The following is a 19,178-nucleotide window of genomic DNA, read 5'->3' as shown; positions in this document are numbered from 1 at the left end:
AATCATCAAAATTAAACGAAATAAACATTTGAAATATATGAGTTTGTATGTAATGTATGAATATAATATACAAGTTTCACTTTTTAAATGGAATTACTGAAATCAATCTACTTTTTCATGATATTCTAATTTTATGACCAGCACCTGTATATAAATTGTCTAATCCGTGGAGTTCTCGTGACTGCATGACATTTTCAAAACATTATTTCTCTCTCAAACAGCTTGATGCACCCCTGCTGGGAGCGAAATGTGTGAAATAGATTTAAAATAACCCTGGGCATCAGTGATTTACCACATGTAATTATTCTTTCAATTCAAGAGGTGGAACAGATTATGGTCAGTGTTAACTTCTGCTATTTTTTTAAACTATTTTCTTCTGCATTAAAAAAGGAAGAAAAAATAGTTATTGATAATACCAGTGATGATGTCAGTACAACAGTGTCAGTTATTTCACTCACCACTGGTCTGTGCACGTCCCAGAAAGCTCTTTCCTGACTGTCAAGAATTTTCCTCTCGATCTTGTCTCTCTTCTTGTCAACTCTGAGGATTAACAAGAACCGTTCAGAACCGTTTTAATATCGCATGTAATTTGATCCAGGATATATATTTACCCCATAGCATGTATAATCTGCAGTTCATAACTGAAAATGTGTGTTGTTAGTCACAAAAAAGAAACAGTAAACCTCTAACTTTATTCATGGTTTAAAGACAAGAGGACATATAATGGATCAATGGGTGTGTGTGGTTCTTTGAGAAACTTACTTTGCTTGTGCTTCTGCTTGCATAAAGATGAATTCCCATTTCCTGGCAAAAGCTCTCTGTAGCCTTGCTAAGCTCTCCTGTGCAGAAAAAGAAAATTACAAATTATTCACTGACACAAAGGTAGGACCAGTCGTTTTATTATCTTTTATTGGGTTTGTGGGAAACAGAGCAGATGTGTGAAGTGGGGAAGGGTGATACCAACAAAGATTTCTTTTACTCACAGCTTCATAGTCTGCAAGCTCCAGACGTGCTTTGTTTTGCATTGTTCTTTTGCAGAGGTAAACAGCTGACAGAGACACACAGAAAAAGGCCGGTAATAAAGGGGGAACAGGATCTCAGGTTTACTTTAACAGCCTTTAAGTGGCTTGGCGTTTATTCGTTTTAGTCTTCTCAATTGCCCATTTCAACTGGCCTGCAAATCACAAAGATCATTTACCGTGCACTGTGAGGATGCATCTGTTACTGTGAGTGCTCGTGCACGTGCGCCTGACTTTTGATCTCTTCCTGTGCCATAATCGTCCCTTCATCTCTTTGTTAACTGACCATAATGTGGGAGCTTCATTATACCATTAGACTGTTTTCATTACGGGTCATCATTCACGTGCTACATCTGAGATGCCCTGACTTCCACTAGCACTCACAGATTATTCCCACAGTGAGCTTTAGCCTTTTCCCTCTTCTGCAACAAATGAAAGACCTGCTAGGGGGAGGCGATATTCCTAACCATTTGTGGCATTATAAAGGCTTTAACTCCACTCTGCTTGGCTGTAACAATGAAAAACCCATCCCTGTATCACCATTAAAATGCTCAGCCAACTGTGCACAGCAGGATGATGCGTGCTGGCACATCTCTGCTTTCCTGTACAGTTATCAGGCTGCAGCAGTCAGGGATTATAACTGAGGCAAACACGAATGATTGAGGCCTTATATATGAATCTAAGAAACGTAACTGAAACTTAAAAATACTGAGATACTGCTTGCTATTTGTACTATCCTCAGATCTGACTGAGGGCAAAATATTTCAGCAGAGACCAGCATCTTTATCGCCCGCCTCCAAAGGCAGGAGGCGGTAATACTGTCACCCATGTGTCTGTTCGCTTGTCTGTAGCGTTAGCAAAATATGCCATGAACCAGAGGATGTATTTTAATTAAACTCTCAGAAAGTAATCACTGGATGTACATCCAAAACTGATTAACTTTTGGAGTCAACTCCATTTAGGATGGCTGCATAAGCCATCCTAAATGGACCTTAGCAAAGACTGAAATGGCTACGACTCTGTCAATTTTATACATACTGAGCTAAGATTTGGGGAGTTCATAGCAGAGTGTTATTCCCAAAATATACTATGAAACTATACTTTGAAATCTGATTTCAAAACTGTGGCATTAATTATTGCAGTCAACTGTGGCTGTTAGCAAAATATCTCATGAAGCACTGAAAAGATTTAATAAAACTTTCAGAAAGTAATTAATGGATGTGCATCTACAACTGAATAACGTTTGGAATGAATCCAAGTCAAGATGGCCTTCACAGCAAATTGACCTTAGCAAACACAAAAATGGCTATAAGTCAGCTAGTACAGATGTTAATTCGGTGTGTTATTGACTGAGCATTGTCCCTACTGTGTACTCCGAGCTCTAAAAATTGCACAATATAGTTGCCTAACTGTTGATATTAACACAGTCTATCTGTTAGCAACACATCTCTCCAGTGGGCAGATTTTAATGAAACTTTAAAAATTTAATCACTGGATGTATATCTACAACTGTTAACTTTTGGAGTCAAGATGGCTGCCACAACAAATCGACCTTAGCAAAGACAAAAATGGCTATGGTTCAAATTTGGAGCAACAGAAGCTGAGAGTCATCCTCTATACATTTTCTGAGCACCATCACAGATCATGGGATCAGAATGTGCATCAAATCATTTACATGTCATTTCATAACATGAAACAATCTCAGTTTAAAACTCTGGCACGAAAAGCGATGGGCGATATGCATCCCTTTAAGGAACGCTAGGACTTTAATCTCTTCTAAATGTTCTCTGCAGTGTGCAAGGGAAGAAACTGGACGTACAACAGAACAGTGCTCCTACCATAGTCTGTGTTTTCAGGTTCCCAGCAGTTCGATGGCCAAAAGTATGGGGTCTGAAAGGACAACAGGTCATTAGGAGACAAAACTACAAGAAACTTTTCATCAAATACGCCGCTCAACAAAGCACATGGTGCTTCAAATCAAAGTGTGCTGCAGTCACAGTGCAGCATCTGGAACAGCAAAGCACTTCACTGCATAATTGGCTTAGCGCTCTGTCCAAAGGACATAAACTCTCTTCTGAAAGAGCTTAAAGCAGATACCAGCGTGAATCCTGACCGTCCTTAGGGCAGAGTAGTATAGACTGGCCTCAGATGGAAACCAATTTCACATAAAACTCAAAGTGAAGCCGTCTACCAACACAAGTCTTTGGCATTGATTTACCCTGGTCAGTTCTGTGGAGCACATTTGAGCCACTGGGTTAAAAAAAAAAATCACTAAAGCTATCAGTGTCTCTATTGTTATTCAGAATGTTTTTTTTCTTCTTTATTCGTCAGCCAATAAGAATTAAAAGGTACACCTACTGCCACTTTATTCATTTTTTACAATTACACAAGAGGACTTTCAAATATATATTTTTCTCCTTGACAAAACACCATATCAAAAAGGCAAAAGCATAAAGGGGGCAATATGTAAACAGACAAAAGTGTACAACTTCTTAGACTCAAGTTTGTCAAGATAAAACTCTGGGCTCAGGGTACAAGAATTAGAATCATTTCAGTTTTAGATATTTTTTATTAAATCATCTGTACATAGTGAAAAAAAGAAAACTTTAATGCATTATTTTTCTCACCTGAAACCTATAGAAAGTGCCATCATCTTTGAGAGTGAGAACATGGTCTGAAATGGGGAAGAAGTATCCATGTGCAGCCATCAGTGTTCCTAAGTGAAGGGCCTCAACTGGGAAAAAAAAAAAGATTTTAAAAAAAGTCAATTTTCAACTTGGCATAACTTTTACCCCGGAACTGTCACACATGAGCGCACGCAGTTTAATAAAGTAATGTTTTATTTACCATCTCATTGCCCTTTTTCTCACTTCTTTTTCATTTGACTTTTGTTTCCCCCACATATTAATGAACTTTACTCCCCGTCTCGAGAAGCAGTGGCCAAACTACGCTTAAAATGCTGCTTAAAATGACTTTGACACGGCTTTGACAGATGGATAGGCAGGTCTCCATTCCAGAAAAACAGCTCGACAGGAGGCCTGGCTGATTAGCCCACCTCCAGCAGGAGAGGCGGAACTCATCAGTCAAATCACCTGGTGTTGTGCCTAGTTGGAGAGAAAACCTGCTTCCCCGTGGCGCTCTGCAGCACACGCTTGACTGTTGCTGATTTAAAACCATCAGATAATGAAAACATGTTATCATCATCAACCGTGTGCCTCATCTGCCACCAGTTATTTCCTGCAGTTGCAAGCCCTGTAAGTCCATCATGGGGTCTACATCCATCACTCGTGTTTCCTTTAATGTGTCGACAGATCTGCGGTAATACTGACACATTTTGTTAATTGGGAGCAGCGCAGGAAACATTTTGTTTACATGCTGTTCCATACAGCTGTGTCCTCGTCTCTTCCCTTTTTAATGGAGTACTAACGGAGGCGCAGAGGTTAAAACGTTTCTTGTCGTCTCAAAGGGCTAAGATTGCAATAACAGAGGATTTCTGCATGCGTGCATAAAACCTGCACCTCACAGCTCTTTCACACTCTGACACATACACGCATCCATACGGGCTTCTGCCTGTGAGAGATAAATATAGATCAGCTTTTCCTTTACTGCTGAGGAGACTGATGCAGCTTTCAGAGGTCAGGATGCTCTGTATGTGTGCGTCTCTGTGTGTGTGTATGTGTGTGGATATCTGTAACTAGGCTCCATTTATTAATAAATAATGACTCATAGTTTATTTAAATCTGTTTACTCACAAACACAGCCCCCTTCCTCTCTAGCCACAGAGCAATCTTATCCCTTTTACGCACCACATGCACTGGACTGGGTGTTCTTATGTGTTATTAGGTTTGAAAGAAAATTGTTTTTCAGTGACTGACTAAGCTCTAAACGTCTTCTGAAAAGGCTTAGGAAATACACTGAAGCAGGCATTAAAAATACATTTAACATGTGTTTTTAAAAGATAAGTTTAAGGCCCTCTGAGCTTCCACCTTTGACACATTTTTCTTCAAAACAAATTCACACAAGGGGGGGATATTAACACCAACTCCTTTGCAAAGAATTGTCTTCGAAGTTTAAATAAAGATTTCTTCATGACAGTCAATAAAAGGTGGAATGAGATTATTTATGTGGTAGTGTTCCTTAAAGAAAGGAAGTTTCTGAGATTTTTTTTGTTATAAAAAATAAAATCACAAGTGTTGTTGCAGGCCTAATCCTAGATTTGAATTAGTGAAGCTTTCAAGAAAGACAAGCTTCACAATCCAGGGAGAAAACATTATTTGATTCCATCATATTACCAGCCTTGTGCTAAAAAAACCCCAGCAGTTTGGAGCTCTGCCAAGTGGAGATTGGGAAACAAAAGCAAAGTTTCAGTATTTTCAGGCCAGCAAATGTTTGCTTTTTGGACTTGATCATTTGAGTAATCACTACAACGTTAAAGCTGTTTGGAGATAGCACAGTTAAATAAGTAGCTTCAGTTTTTCAAATAGCTTGTATAAATTATTTTATTTTTTACAAATCAAGACAGTTGTGAATTGTAAGTCATTAATCCTTTAATTAAAAGTTTTCATGTTTTTTTTTTTCTTTGATAACACCTCTGAGATTATGGTTGTTTATCCACCACTCTGTTCGGTTATAGAAAAAAAAACAGTAATGATTTGGTTGTGTGACAAAAAGTAAAATAAAATTAGTCTTGATTCTGACATGTGAGGAACAGGGAGTTGACAAGAGTTGTTCATGTCTAAGAAACTCTGGCTTGTGGATGAAACTGCAGCTTTAAAGATCCAGATCATCATAAAGAACCATAAGTGTCCCCTCCAGGCTGTTCTAATGGGCCTCATGTCCTCCCTCAGAGATCATTTCACATTTCACTGCTTCACAGTGCAAAATAACCTTTCATTTTTTAATGCAAAGCCTTATCCTAACATGTACAAGTTCACTTACAGCTATGCTGAATTATTTGTTTTCCGTTTATATATTAAATCTTTTTTTTTTCACTCTTGTGGTAAACAAGGTTTTAGTATCTTAAATGTTGTGACTGTTGCTATTTGACATCTAAATGTCCCACAGAAGTTTAAATGTTGACATATTAGGTTTATTTTACAGCAGACATTTTGACATAAAGGAGTAGGAAAAAGCACAAGCATATCACTGAGTGCTGCATTGGACTTCAGCACCCGTTCAAACCAGTTGTTCATTATAAAATGCAAAAAACGGAACTTCGTCAAAGTGGAACAAAGCCCTTGTTAATTTAGAATTGTTCTGCTTTTCCTACATTTTAAAGTCAAAAGGCCTCATGTGAAACTGTGTGTACAATATGAAAAGTATTCCTTAACAACAAATTACAAAACAATTTGTCAATATATATTTATCCTGTGCATGTGCTACTCTATAAAGATAAGTGAAGTAATTAGTCATTTTTTAAAATCTGAAGTATATTTAAAAGCTTTAAACTGTCAAACTTATCAAACTGAACCTAATTGGATCTAGTCTGGATGAGAGCTGCAATGGAGCAAATTAAAAACAGTGTATCATTGGTGTGAGTAAAACAGATAACATTTTATGCATTTGTCACCTCTGCCTGTTTATTTCTTTGTTTATTTTTCAAAATGGGATGAATAAATTTAGAAATACCCCACTAGGGTTCTCATTATGCTGTAGGTGATATAAACATGAGTCATATTGTTGACTTGGACTGAGAAAATAAGCTGCAGGCTGCACCTGAACTCCATTTACATACTTTATATTGACATTTTGTGAATATGCAGCGTGCAGCGTCATGCTAACATTGCTGCTGGCAGTTTCTTCTTCTCTCTGTAACCACAGGTGTAAAGACAACAATCAAGAAAATAAAATTCAGGAATGTGTTCCTTTCTTTTCTCTCACTGTATGTTAATACTTATTTATGGATGTAGAATCACTGATGTTCCAAACTGTAATGAGAAAGAACTGACTTACAGTCAGCTGCTGCTAAAAGAACACACACAAAAAAAAAACTTGAGAATTGAACTCTACAAATGTTAATTTTTGTGAGTTAATCACAAACAAGAAAAGGCTAAAATTAGGCTAGGAACAGAGATTTCCGAATAAAAGGATAATGAGTTAAACTGGGCAGTATTAAATGTATTATTTGAGGCATTTATTTAGAAAGAAAGAAAAAAACCTCTTAAATAAACTTTGATATAAGCTCATTTGCCTTTGCATAATAAACTTGCTGTGAGCCAAATTAATTGGCTCTCTCGTGTCTTTGTCATCTCCACCAGCAGTTGTTCTGAGCTAACGTTGCATAGTTTTGAATATAATGTTTCCTGCTGCAGGGCGACTGACAGCATGTTTTGTCTGTGCTGCACAGAGATTTGAAAGAAATGGACTTTCAGGACTGAGATTATTCGTTTGTTTTCATGTTTCGTGTCTATTTTGATCAAGATAGATCTTGATGAAAAGCATTTTATTTTATGCATGTGTGCACTGTAAACGTGAATTTGCTTGATAGAGTTAGACTGAATATTTGTCCAGCTTTATGGCATTGTTACGTATGTAAGACATGAAGCAGATTTTTGCATACAAATAAAACAAGATACAAGAAATCCCTGTCAACTTCTGAGGCAGCCCACTATAACACACTGAAAAGCACAATCACACACTATATAAATCTAAAAAAAACCCTGCACAATTCACTCACCAAAGCCAAATGCTTTTTTTTCACAATGTCTTAAACGCAATCAAATGCTTGCTTTGTATTTGTCACAGGTTACCTTTCTTTCAATTTAATTCTGCATGTGCAAAAACTGACTCGACTTTATGAGGGTTTTTTTTTTCAAATCTATTTTCTGTTGTCACAGTGGAATAGAATAGGGACAACAAAATAGACAAAGGAGAATGAAAAGAGGAAGAATTGCAGTGTGTGCAACAGCTCAAGGACACAAAAAGGCAGGATCAAAGGAAAATGTAATGCCAAGGACATCGACATGCAGCTGAGTTAGGTTTTGGTCCAAAAGGACCTGTAGGTATTTCCTTTTGTTCCGTGAAGGCTAATAGAAAAATCATCCAATATCCGACCAGCAATTTTTCACCACTGGATGTACACAAATACACCTAATGTTTTGTGATTTCTCACGTTTTTCCTTTTAATTTATCAAATCTAAAGCCAAGCCACCATTCTGAACACCATTTTCCTTTTTAAGAACATTAAATCAGCATCACACAGTGAAATATTTGGCATTTACCTTGATCTTCAATGTCCAGATTCTTCATCAGCCACTGTACGATATCAGCTCCTGAAAGAACAGAAATATGAATCACTGGCACTTCTAATGTGCTAAAACACCTGTTTGCATTTAGATACAAATAAAACAGAAAACAATGAGTCTCTTAACCCTGCCCACCTCCCTTCATTATCACAGTGCACGCCAATTTCTCTCACCTTCCACCACGTAGGTGGACATAAGGCCATCCATTATCATATATTCTTTCCTGACACCCCCTCCAAGCTAGCTCTCATTGGCTCAAGTCCATTAATATAAATGACCACAGCTACAGTGGTTTGATGTAGCATATATTATGTACTGCATAGCAACAGAATGTGTTCAACTCAATAATGGGTCAGTTCATTTTGACTGCAAATTGACATAAACTGGACACAAAAAGGTGCCAAAAGGATGCAAAGTATGTCACTTTTGCTAGTATGACCATGGAACCTTTGATGATAGATGACATCTTGCATCTTTACCATCTGAGAATACTACTGAATCATTTTCACATCTCAGACAAACATAACAGCATCCTCTGCCCCCCCTGGGCATTTTCACACCCCAGCACAACATGTGACTTTGGCACTTTAGCTATATATTTTTCAAGCAATCATTACTGTCTGTCATCCTGACAGGTGAGGATGTGTTGAGGAGACAGAAGTCACAGAAGGCAGGAAAAAGGTGCGAAATGGAGACATGGGGGAAGTCATGCAGTGAGTCAGGCGAGCCCTGTGGCAGTCTCCGTGTCCATCAAGCTGCTACTCTGTTCGCCTGCATTTGATCTTTTCAGTTCACTGTCATTGCATCCCGTTGCATTTCAGCACCATCGTAACTAGATGAGACTTTTGATGGATTAACATCATTAGTGCGACCCCATTTTCACACTATTAAAGTTGACCCAGTTTCTAAGAGAGAGCTTTAATAAGATGTGTAAGTAATCCTCTAACAAAGCTCTCCTCCGAATTGATTAATATCACAACCATACATTGGGACAAGCTCTTTTTTGAGGGTGTTTGCATGCGTAGTTAACAAACTACAACCAGAACACAACAAAGGTCTGCAACATCAAAAATGCACATCTTACAACTCGTCATTAAACACAATAAGAAGGAATAATGTACAAATACATGCATAAAACTAAGCAAAGTATCTGTACTGAATTAAAGTTTTAACAGTCTCATTAGTGAAGCTGTCTGAGCAGTAAAATAATATAAAGTTTCAAACATAAAAAAAGCAAAGAACTAATCAAGACAAATATAAATGTTTGACATTTTACAGTATATTTTAATTATATCTGTTCTATAACCACTGAAGAAGAAAATTAGTGTTTACTGACCGCTGCATTGTGTGACGTGTTTTTTGTTTCTGCAGGAAATATCAGCTGAGCTGTTTCTAAGCTTTAGGTCTCTCAAATTAATGAACAAACACATGAGCACACCTGTCATAAAATGTCACAATATATCCAACAACAGTGCACACGGCTGCTAATAAGACACTGTCTACAGTAAAATATATAGTTTGCAGTACAGAAAAGTCATAACATTACAAACACAAATTTGAAAATGGTTCAATGTGAAAAATGCTAATTTAAATATATCATCATTCTTACATTTACTTAGACCATTATTTATTTATAAACAGAATCAACCCAACATGTTTAATTTCACTCATCATCTGCATTTGTTTTTGGATTTAGGGCCTAAAACACTTTCTGTTATTAATGCACTGTGGGGATCTGGATGCCCCTTTTTCCTTTTAAAAGAACAAACTAAGCTACAGTGGCTGAAAAAAAGAATAAAAAGTCTTCATATCATCTTGTATGTCTGTTTGGAGTAATTTTTCTTTTTTATCTTAAAATCATTTAAATCAATACAGTCCAATAAATGCCACACACCTAAACTGTAACTTCATAATGTAAGTTTGACAATTTTGGTTTTTTTTTTTCAGTTTGGGTATTACAGTGTGTTAACGATACATTAATTCAAACTACAGTGTTCAAACATTCACATAAAAAGAAAAAAAAAAGAAAAAATGAAGCAACCAATTAGTTAAACGACTCCTACAATGTCTGGCTACTACTGCTGAACAAACAGTCCTACAAGAACAGATACTGAGACTCATGCCAGTGTCACTGCTTTGGGGAGGCTTTAATTTATTTTTTCATTTATTTATTCACTTACTTATCTGCAAGGACAACAGTGTCATAATGACTTCATTCAGACATTATTGTTGCATGATGAAACTATGAAAAGATGACTGCCCTAAGGTTAGTTTGAAGTCTTTTATTTATTTAATCTTTCTGTGTTTTCTGTAAAGAAGACTGGTGAAAGTTTAACAGATGTAATGTTGCCTCGAGAGTATCAACAAATAAAGAATCCTGTCACCGAGGCTGAAAGGCATTTTGACATTTTGGCACTGCTGGTGTGAAAAACAAAAACTGACAACAATCAATTTTTAGCAGACTCCTGCAGGACGGGGGTACCACTTCTCAGATGGGCAGATGCTACGGGCACGAGATAAAAGTCTTACCTGAAAAAACACTGGGGATCTTGGTTAGAAAACTCTTCACTGTTCGTATGGGGATGCCACTTTTCTCATCCTGCATGCGCGCTATTAACTCCTCCATCTGGGCAGCACAGTGACAGTGGGAGAAGATACGAGAGAGAGGGGAGAAACAGCAAAAGAGAGCGAGTGAGTAGATTTCACTGCCTCATCTAATATATCTTGGGTTATGAAAGCAAAGACAGAAAGAGGCAAACAAATACAAACAGGTTCTTGTGTGGTTCAGCTGTGTCTCCAGGGGAGAGGGGGGGAAGCGATGAACTTGGTGACTAACAAGCACAGCTGTCAGATTCCCGCCTCTCCTATGACAAATCTCGCTGATTTGTGTCATTTTTCACGTTAAACCAAACTGTAAGCTGTGCCTATTGAACACTGCCACAGCTACAGAACTTTGGAAATCTAGCGGTGACATTTCTTGTTATTATCCATCACAGTTGTGTCCTTTTAACAGCCTCGCATTTAAACTTTGCAGAGCAGCGTCAAAACAGTTTTGTTTTTTTTGTGTGTGTGTTCTGCTGAGTTACAATTTGGCACCGAAAGCAGCATGAATGAATGACGTGAGTGGGCAAACAGCTACACACTGGCATACGTGAAAACTCCCATTTGCACACATGACTTTGGAAAAAAAAAAAAAAAGTACTGGGAGTTTTCTCCAGGGCCTGGCAGGAAGGCACACAAGCAACCGTGTTTACAAGAACATACTGAAGAGACAGGAGCAAAGCCCTGATTTTCATCAAACTGACCGGGCACAAAGTTATTTCCCCAAACTAACCCCCTTCTGTGTAAAAACAGAAACATGTAAAAATGCACATACTTTATTGGCCTGGAAATACTGAGACACAAGTAGAGAAACTCTTTTATTCGCCTGCCACCAAAAGGTAGACAATGATGTGTTTGCCCATAGATGTGTGCATGTGTGTGTGAGTCTGTTAGCAAAATATTTCATGCACCACTGGACAATTTTAAATGAAAACTGCAAAACATAGTCATTGGATATACATATAGAAATGTTTAACTTTTGGAGTCAACCCTATTTAGGAAGACGGCCTCATCTTACTGACGTTACAAACACATAAATAATTATAAGTCAGCCAATTTTACATATGTCGACCTAATATTTGGTGTGGTAGTAGCTGAGACTGATACCCAATACATATTCTGAACTCTAAAACATTAGCACTTGCTATAATTCAGTAAATTTTACAGATATTGTGCTAAATTTTGATTTGGTAGTAATTGAGACTCATTCAAAACTCACTCTGAGTTTGAGATCTTGGACTGATCTGATATGACATGAGACTACGAATAACATCATTTTCAAGGTTTGACCAAAATACCTCGAGTTCAACATAACACGATCTGAGTCTGAAATTCTAGCATTAAAGGTGGCGAGCAATATGCAATAATTCAATGAATGCTCGGCCTTTAATAAGTGTTGCTTTATCTTTAATTCGCTTTTTTCACCAACAGCATCTTTCACAAACTATTAACAGCATGAGCTGCAAGGCAAAGTTGCCACATTCATTTGGTTTAAATTAAACATCGAGATGAGTTTGTTTGCAGGAGGTTATTTACTTTATGAAAAACATTCCTTAACAAAGCGAAGTGAAGACAGCAGAGACAAAAGAAGCTAAATATCCTGGTCTTTGTTCTTATTTATTTATTTTATTCTTTGAAGACACTGCTTTTCATTAGGTTCCACCAAAAATACAACAAACACCAACTTGCAGTGCTTAGCCGAACGCTCTGACTGGGACGGTTGCACGCCACCATGCATGGACAAGTGTAATGTGGTCGTCACGAGTCAAACGGCAGGGATCATCGCCTTCAATTTTGTTTACTCTTTATCTCGTATGCAGCATGACACACGCGCCTAATCAGCACGGCTCATCTGGGAATGCAATTTCAACGCGGCCAATTCCATCTCATACAAATAAAGGGTGAAAATGAATTTCTTGGACACATCTGAGGGAAAGCAGCAGTTTTGATTAAGAACAATCTGGGATTGATATGCAAATCTGTAACCACTCGGGGTTGGCCGTTCATGAGTCTGTATTGTAGCACAATGTTTTGATGAAAGCTCGTAGCAAGTCAAATACCCCGAAGCTAAGAACCAGACCAGTTAGTGATTGGAGTCTAATTGACACTGATAAAGCGCAGGCAAATACTGTAACTGAAAGGCTGCTGGGAAGAGGCCAGTAAGATCAGGACAGTGACAGATGAATAGAAATACATAATGAATTAATGTCTTTTTTTTTTTTTTGAAAATCTTAGTATATTTCAAGCTTAAGAAAACGCTTTTATATTCTTTGATGGGCTTGTCACCAAGGCAACCTAGACAATGTAATTTTCTCACAAGTAATGGCTTCAAGATGGTAAATTCTGACCCGAAGCACAAAAGTTGTCTTAAAACCAAATCAGAAAATGCAAGAAAGTAAAAACATAAGAAATAAATAAATAAAACGGGACTGAAACTGAGATGTAAAATGCATTCAGTCGGGCCACTTGTCAAAATGAATCATGCAAATATAGTGAAGCCAAGTGTTAACTTGAGTTTTTATGTGACAAATTAATTATGACATCATTTTTACTCATCTACTAACCAAAGATTGACCCTTTAGGGTTTCTATTTGTGGTACAAAGACAGCCAGAACAAAGCACTTGACTTTAGCCTGTCTTTTGAAAAGCTCTTCAGTTCTAATCAATCCCCTGGAGCTATTTAGTCTGAAATGAATAAAGTAAAATGATAGTTTTATTATGGACTAAAGGTGGGCTTATTAGCTGGTTGATCAAATCGAAGTGACCAAAAAATAAATAAAAAAGGTCTGAACCACGGCCAACTCTCAGGGCTCACACCATCCATGAATTTTGTTGCCTGCTATGGTTGCTATTTTAGGCAAATCTGAATTAGAAAAATTGACCGAAAATGTTAAACACAACAATATAGGAAACTGTTTCTTTTTTCTTTTGTTTCTTTTTAGCACAAGCTGAGTTTACATGTGTTATTTCTAAACAATCTCCCAATAATTTCTGAATTAATTATATATTTTGAATAGGTAACAACATCTTTCCTGTGTTGCACGCCCTTATTTCCTTTATTTCTGTATCAGTATTTATCATTAATTAAAATCTAAATGCATTCAGCTAATCCCATGTGCACACGTGCTTTATAATGCCAACCTTCGCTGTGTTTGTGTTTCTATCTCACCATCTTGCTCAGAGAGTTAGCTGGCACCGTGAGACAGAGCAAACAAGGACAACAGCAACAGTGATCAATACTTCACACACTCTCCTGTCTCTGCAAAGCCTCACCGCCTACAGATGCTAAAATGCCACCAGCGTGAATATTCAAGATCTAAAGCCCTTGACGTGAGGATGCTCTTTGGCTTCATGTAGAGAAAAGGAAGAGAGGAAAGTCGTTTCCCATAAGAGAGATGGAGAGAGACTAAGACTCTTTCTATTTTTCTTTCTCCGCTTCCCCCACCCTACCCATCCACCCACCCAGAGCTGTCTGACTGCGTCTCTGCAGCCTCTTAACAGATAAGAGTGAGTGTTTTGGCTGCACAGTGTGAATCACTGAATAATGAAGGTGCAGGACTCACTACATATGGACTGACTAACAAAAGCTCCGGATATAAGCACACACTGAGCTTCAGCACAGGGCTTCAAACACTTCAAAGACTATCACTGAGGGCACTCGTGGTGCAATCAGAACATTCTGAAGTACCATTTGGAGCAAAGAAAAAGAAAAAAGAAAAAAAAAACATTTCAAACAAGGTTTGTAAATCAATGCAGTCCTCTTAGATTTCTTTTTAGCCACTGTCAAGGGCACCATGTTTGCCTATTTGAAGCTATGATTCAACTCCAGACGATAAAAGAGAATTTAAAATGTACTGTAGAATAAGTGGAATATTCTTAAAATTTAAGAGTAGATCTCAAGAGAATCCTTCAGAAGGTCAGCTTTATTAGTTTCCCCAACAAAAAAGGGGGAAAAAAAACGCCGCACTGATGAGAATTGCTCTAAGTGGAAAACATGGAAAAGTCCACACTTGACTTCGGGGGCAAATTTTTCTCTTTCATTCATTTAGATTAAGTAAGAAAAGCATTGTTTATAACACTTCCAGTGAGGCAGCAGACAAGACAATGAAGAAACACAGCTCACAATTACTACCATGACCTTGACATTTCGAGTGAGCTCTAAATGCAGCAGAAGATCAGGTATTTGTGGATTGTGTGGCTCAAACTGCATGTTTTAAAACGTGGTTTCATCCTGTCGCTTGTGATTGCTATTCACCTCCAGCACTGACCTAAATTTAGGTGACTGAAAAAAAAAACCCTCAGTGCTTGATGAACTCAAACTTAATTTTTAAACAGACTCATTACGACATAATTACATACCAAAGTCTCAGTGCACGTAAGTCTAGCCATGATATCTGTTAATAAAATGCACCATGAAAGCATACTTGTATACTTGTGCTGCTGATAAACTGTAGAAGCCACACTACAATATCAGAGCTCAACTTATCTGCTGCATTTTATCCTGTCAATCAGCAGGAAACTCATTTAGAGTTCGTTCTAGTTTATGTCTGACTGTGTAGATGTGAAAAACCTGAGTGACTGTGATAGAGAGGAAATTAAAAGCACTCCTGTTCTTCTTCTCCTGGTGCCTACCTCATTTCCCCTCCCCTTGTTCTCGCAGCCTTTGATGTAATGTCTGAATGTTGCTGCCTCTGATGGACGGGGAGCACGGTATCATCTTGACAGTGTTATCTGAGGACAAATGTGTCTACAAGGAGAGACTAGATACCCCCCTCCCCTCCCCCCCACCACCACCAACTCTGCATCACACAAATATGCAGACAAACATCATGCATTCAGACAATGGCACACAGAGCGAAGATAAACTGAGTCATATTGCAGGAGGATATACATTTTAAAGGGTTCAGCTAGGTACTTGTGCACATAACTTATAAATCCAGACGGTGGGAACTGCTGTAATTTAAAAGCATCAAAACAGAAATCCAGTGAAAGTCTGGCTGCCAGAGGCGGAGTGAGAGCAGTCTGAAAAGAACCTGTGACTATACAGCATGACAGCGCTGGTAGATAAAACAGTCTTTGCAGCTGGTTGATCTCATTTCTCTCTGAACTGCAGAGCTCGGCTCCGTGAATGAGGCAGAACCTGTGGTGGAAGCTGAGAGATAACAGTTTTCTTTTATTGCTCTCAAAAGCCAGTCGGGATTCATAAATAAAATGTTTTGTATGCAAAAATCAGACGGCAGATCAATAAAACCCTAAAAGCATCATTGTACGCATCACATCGCTAATAAGATAACTCAACATTGAACAAATTCACTTTGTTTTTCAGTTTGACTTTTTGAGAGGATTGGTTTTAGTACAAAAAAAAAAATCTAATATCTGCACCACAGCTGTGTTAAATCACTCTGAAAGGCTGTGTCACCACACATGAGTCACTCATCTCTCCTCAACAGGCTGGTGTATTTGCATATTGAGTAAAAGCAAAAACAGAAATAAAATGTTTTTCGTGCCATTCTGAGGGAAATTGTGTCAGTCTACAACGCAGAAAAGGCCTGTTGTTTAAAATGGCCTTTATTCTTTTTATTTTTCAATTTGCTCATGACTAAGAACTCGGATTAGGCATGCTGGTTTGACTAACTGCGCTTTAACAGGAACAAAAGGTTGCTAGATACTGCTGGTTTACCACAAAATAAAGTAAGTCTGATTTCTGCAGCCTGAGGAACACTTTTTTTTTGTGCAAATACAAAAAAAAAAACAAAAGAAAAAAAACAACTGCCCTGCAGATCGGTAAGAAAAGTTATTGGGTCTGTGCTGACAAAACTGTTGAATAGATGCCATGATTCTTAACTCTTTCAGAAGTTGCCATATTAGTTACCACAGCAACACATTCTCAGACCGCTATCACAAGGACATCTTTGGCTGCTTGCCATCACTCATTCATAGGAGAGAAAGAAAGTGGCAATAGAGGTATTGTGTGTGTGTGTGTGTGTGTGTGTGTGTGTGTGTGTGTGTGTGTGTGTGTGTTTGTGTGGGGGGCATAATGTGCCACATCAATAGTACATATGTTGTCATCTGTTGCTAATTATGTGTGGTTATTTGTTATGTTTCATCTTTTCTATTTTCTTTGGTTATGTCTTACATAGAAAAAAAGGTTGTTTTTTTTTAAATTCACATACTAAAGATGATAGAAAGGAGATAACAGCAACAATTATTTAAATATTTATGGCAATCACTTTATTTTTGACTGATCTAACTGATCTTTTTTTTCACCAGAAAAATAAAATAATGTCCAGTTTATCTAACAGTTTAACCACCGAGTGCTCATTGTAATGGGTTTACTGGAAAAAAACAGTTATTTGAGAAAATAAATTTTAAATAAAGAAAATTTCCAAATCAATTGCAGAATTCTTGCAGTTTATTTGCAACTATGTCTAGAAGCAAACTTGTTGTAAGTACCAATTAAGTGTGATTTCACGTGAAAACTTGAATTTTTTTTTTTTCTCGATCTTATCGTTTAGATTATTGTAATTCTCATTTTGCTTGTTTTGATAAATCTGCTGTCGCTCGTCTCCAGTTGGTCCAGAACGCTGCCATGAGGCTTTTGACAGGAACTAACAGAAGGTCACACATTACACTGGTTCTGTCTTCTCTACAGTGTCTGCCTGTCATATTTAGAATTAATTAAAAAAATTTTAGTCTTGACTTTTAGAGCATTAAATGGACAGGCCCCCCAGTACGTCAATGAAATGTTGATTTGTTATTTTTCAGTCCGCACCCTTCGGTTTTCAGCCCTGAATCTCCTGGCATTAAAACTTTCAGGCCATAGCCCCCAGGCTGTGATATGCCCTGCCCCTGTCTCTCTGTTGACTCCTTTAGAAAGCAGCTTTAGACACTTTTATTCAGACAAACTTTTAGTTAAATGTTCTACTTACTGTTTTTATCAGCTGTTCCTACTTTCTTTGTTTTATACAAAGCCTGTATCTCTTTTTCTGTAAAGCTTTTTGTGATTTTATCTATGAAAGGTGATATATAAATAAAGTTTACTTACTTACTAAAGAACCAACGAAAGACTACATGTCATACTGCCCTGCCTACTTTGCCTAAAGTAAAGTAGGAAGCGTGCATAGCTATTCTAACATTTTGATGTATTTGCATTTAATACATTATTCAGTGGCTGTCTTAGGTACCAGCTGTAGAATAACAAAGTTATCCTATTATATCTTACTCATATAGACTGAAAAGCAACCTGTAGTTAATAAACTACAGACCATTCAAATTCAAAATCAAGATATAACTTTGTTGCAGAAAAACGAACTTTATTATGTGAAAATTAATTATACCAGTAAAGTCTTAGGTGTTGATAATTATTGTTTAGGTTTTTTAGAGAACACTTATTTTTACACTAGAGCAATTAGATAACAGCAAAATCAAAAACTGTAGTTTTACATCTATATTCAGTTACATTTAAAATGCACACACACACATTCAAACACACATACTGGAAACTATTTTTATTATATATATAATATCTTTTGCTACTTTGAATGTTCCTTTCATAATTTACTGAATTGATGCAGCCTTTAGTTTTTGTCGGTTTGCTGACAGGGAAACCATGACAGTTGGAGAATTATAAGTCAGCTTCCCAGCAGGCCGGGGTCACATAACAGGAGGAGCAGATGCTCAGGTGAGAACTCTGTCTGAAGTGAAAGCAATTACTCCATCCAAGCTGAAGGTTAATTTGTTTTCCTAAGTTGTGAAAACCACTGATGAACCATTTAGCCACATCTGCAGTTTAGTGTTTTAGAAGCCATGCTTTAGGTTGCATTTCGTCAAGACACTTCTGCTTTTGTGTATACAATCATGTCCCGTCGAGCAATTGTAACCCTGGTAAAAATAGCCTCAAATAAAAAATAAAAATAAAAAAGAAGACTGTGAAAAGAAGTGTCAGAAATCTATATTTTATGTTTATATTGTTTCATTTGTGTTAAATAGCTTTAACAAATCGAGTCCTATGTTGTCAGTGTTTAAAATTTGTATATTTTAAGTGAAGACACTTATTTTGAAGGGTCACGTTGCATCGTGACCCATGTGACTGGTTCTAGCCAACCGGGTGCTTCCTCTTCCTGGTTAGAAAAAAGCGCGAGGCTAATGGAGGAAAGCAGAAAAGCAGGAGAAGTTTGGCGGTGTAAGAAAAAATATATAAGAGAAACTAAAAAGTAAAGAGTCTATAAATGTTATCTAAAGATAATTCTGTCTTTTAAAGGAGCGTTTTGTCAGAATTTCGACCTGTCCTTGCCTTCAGGAGATTATATATTTT

The 19,178-nt window shown here is 37.5% G+C and overlaps 1 protein-coding gene across 1 annotated transcript in view; it reads right to left on the bottom strand.

Moving 5' to 3' along the window:
- The window catches only part of rgs7a (regulator of G protein signaling 7a), a 62,867-nt gene that overhangs the window by 8,788 nt on the left and 34,901 nt on the right, over positions 1 to 19,178 (bottom strand). The window contains exons 2-8 of the mRNA XM_017431419.3: positions 10,793 to 10,889; positions 8,240 to 8,290; positions 3,647 to 3,753; positions 2,858 to 2,909; positions 984 to 1,048; positions 763 to 839; positions 459 to 540 (exon numbers count right to left, since the gene is read on the bottom strand). Coding sequence (XP_017286908.1) covers positions 459 to 540; positions 763 to 839; positions 984 to 1,048; positions 2,858 to 2,909; positions 3,647 to 3,753; positions 8,240 to 8,290; positions 10,793 to 10,889 — 531 coding nt within the window. The remainder of the gene's footprint in view (positions 1 to 458; positions 541 to 762; positions 840 to 983; positions 1,049 to 2,857; positions 2,910 to 3,646; positions 3,754 to 8,239; positions 8,291 to 10,792; positions 10,890 to 19,178) is intronic.

The sequence above is a fragment of the Kryptolebias marmoratus genome, linkage group LG22 (genome assembly GCF_001649575.2).
Source record: "Kryptolebias marmoratus isolate JLee-2015 linkage group LG22, ASM164957v2, whole genome shotgun sequence".
Taxonomy (NCBI): Eukaryota; Metazoa; Chordata; class Actinopteri; order Cyprinodontiformes; family Rivulidae; genus Kryptolebias; species Kryptolebias marmoratus.
The sequence above is the reverse complement of the archived record's forward strand: the minus strand, read 5'-3'. Positions and strand labels throughout refer to the sequence as shown.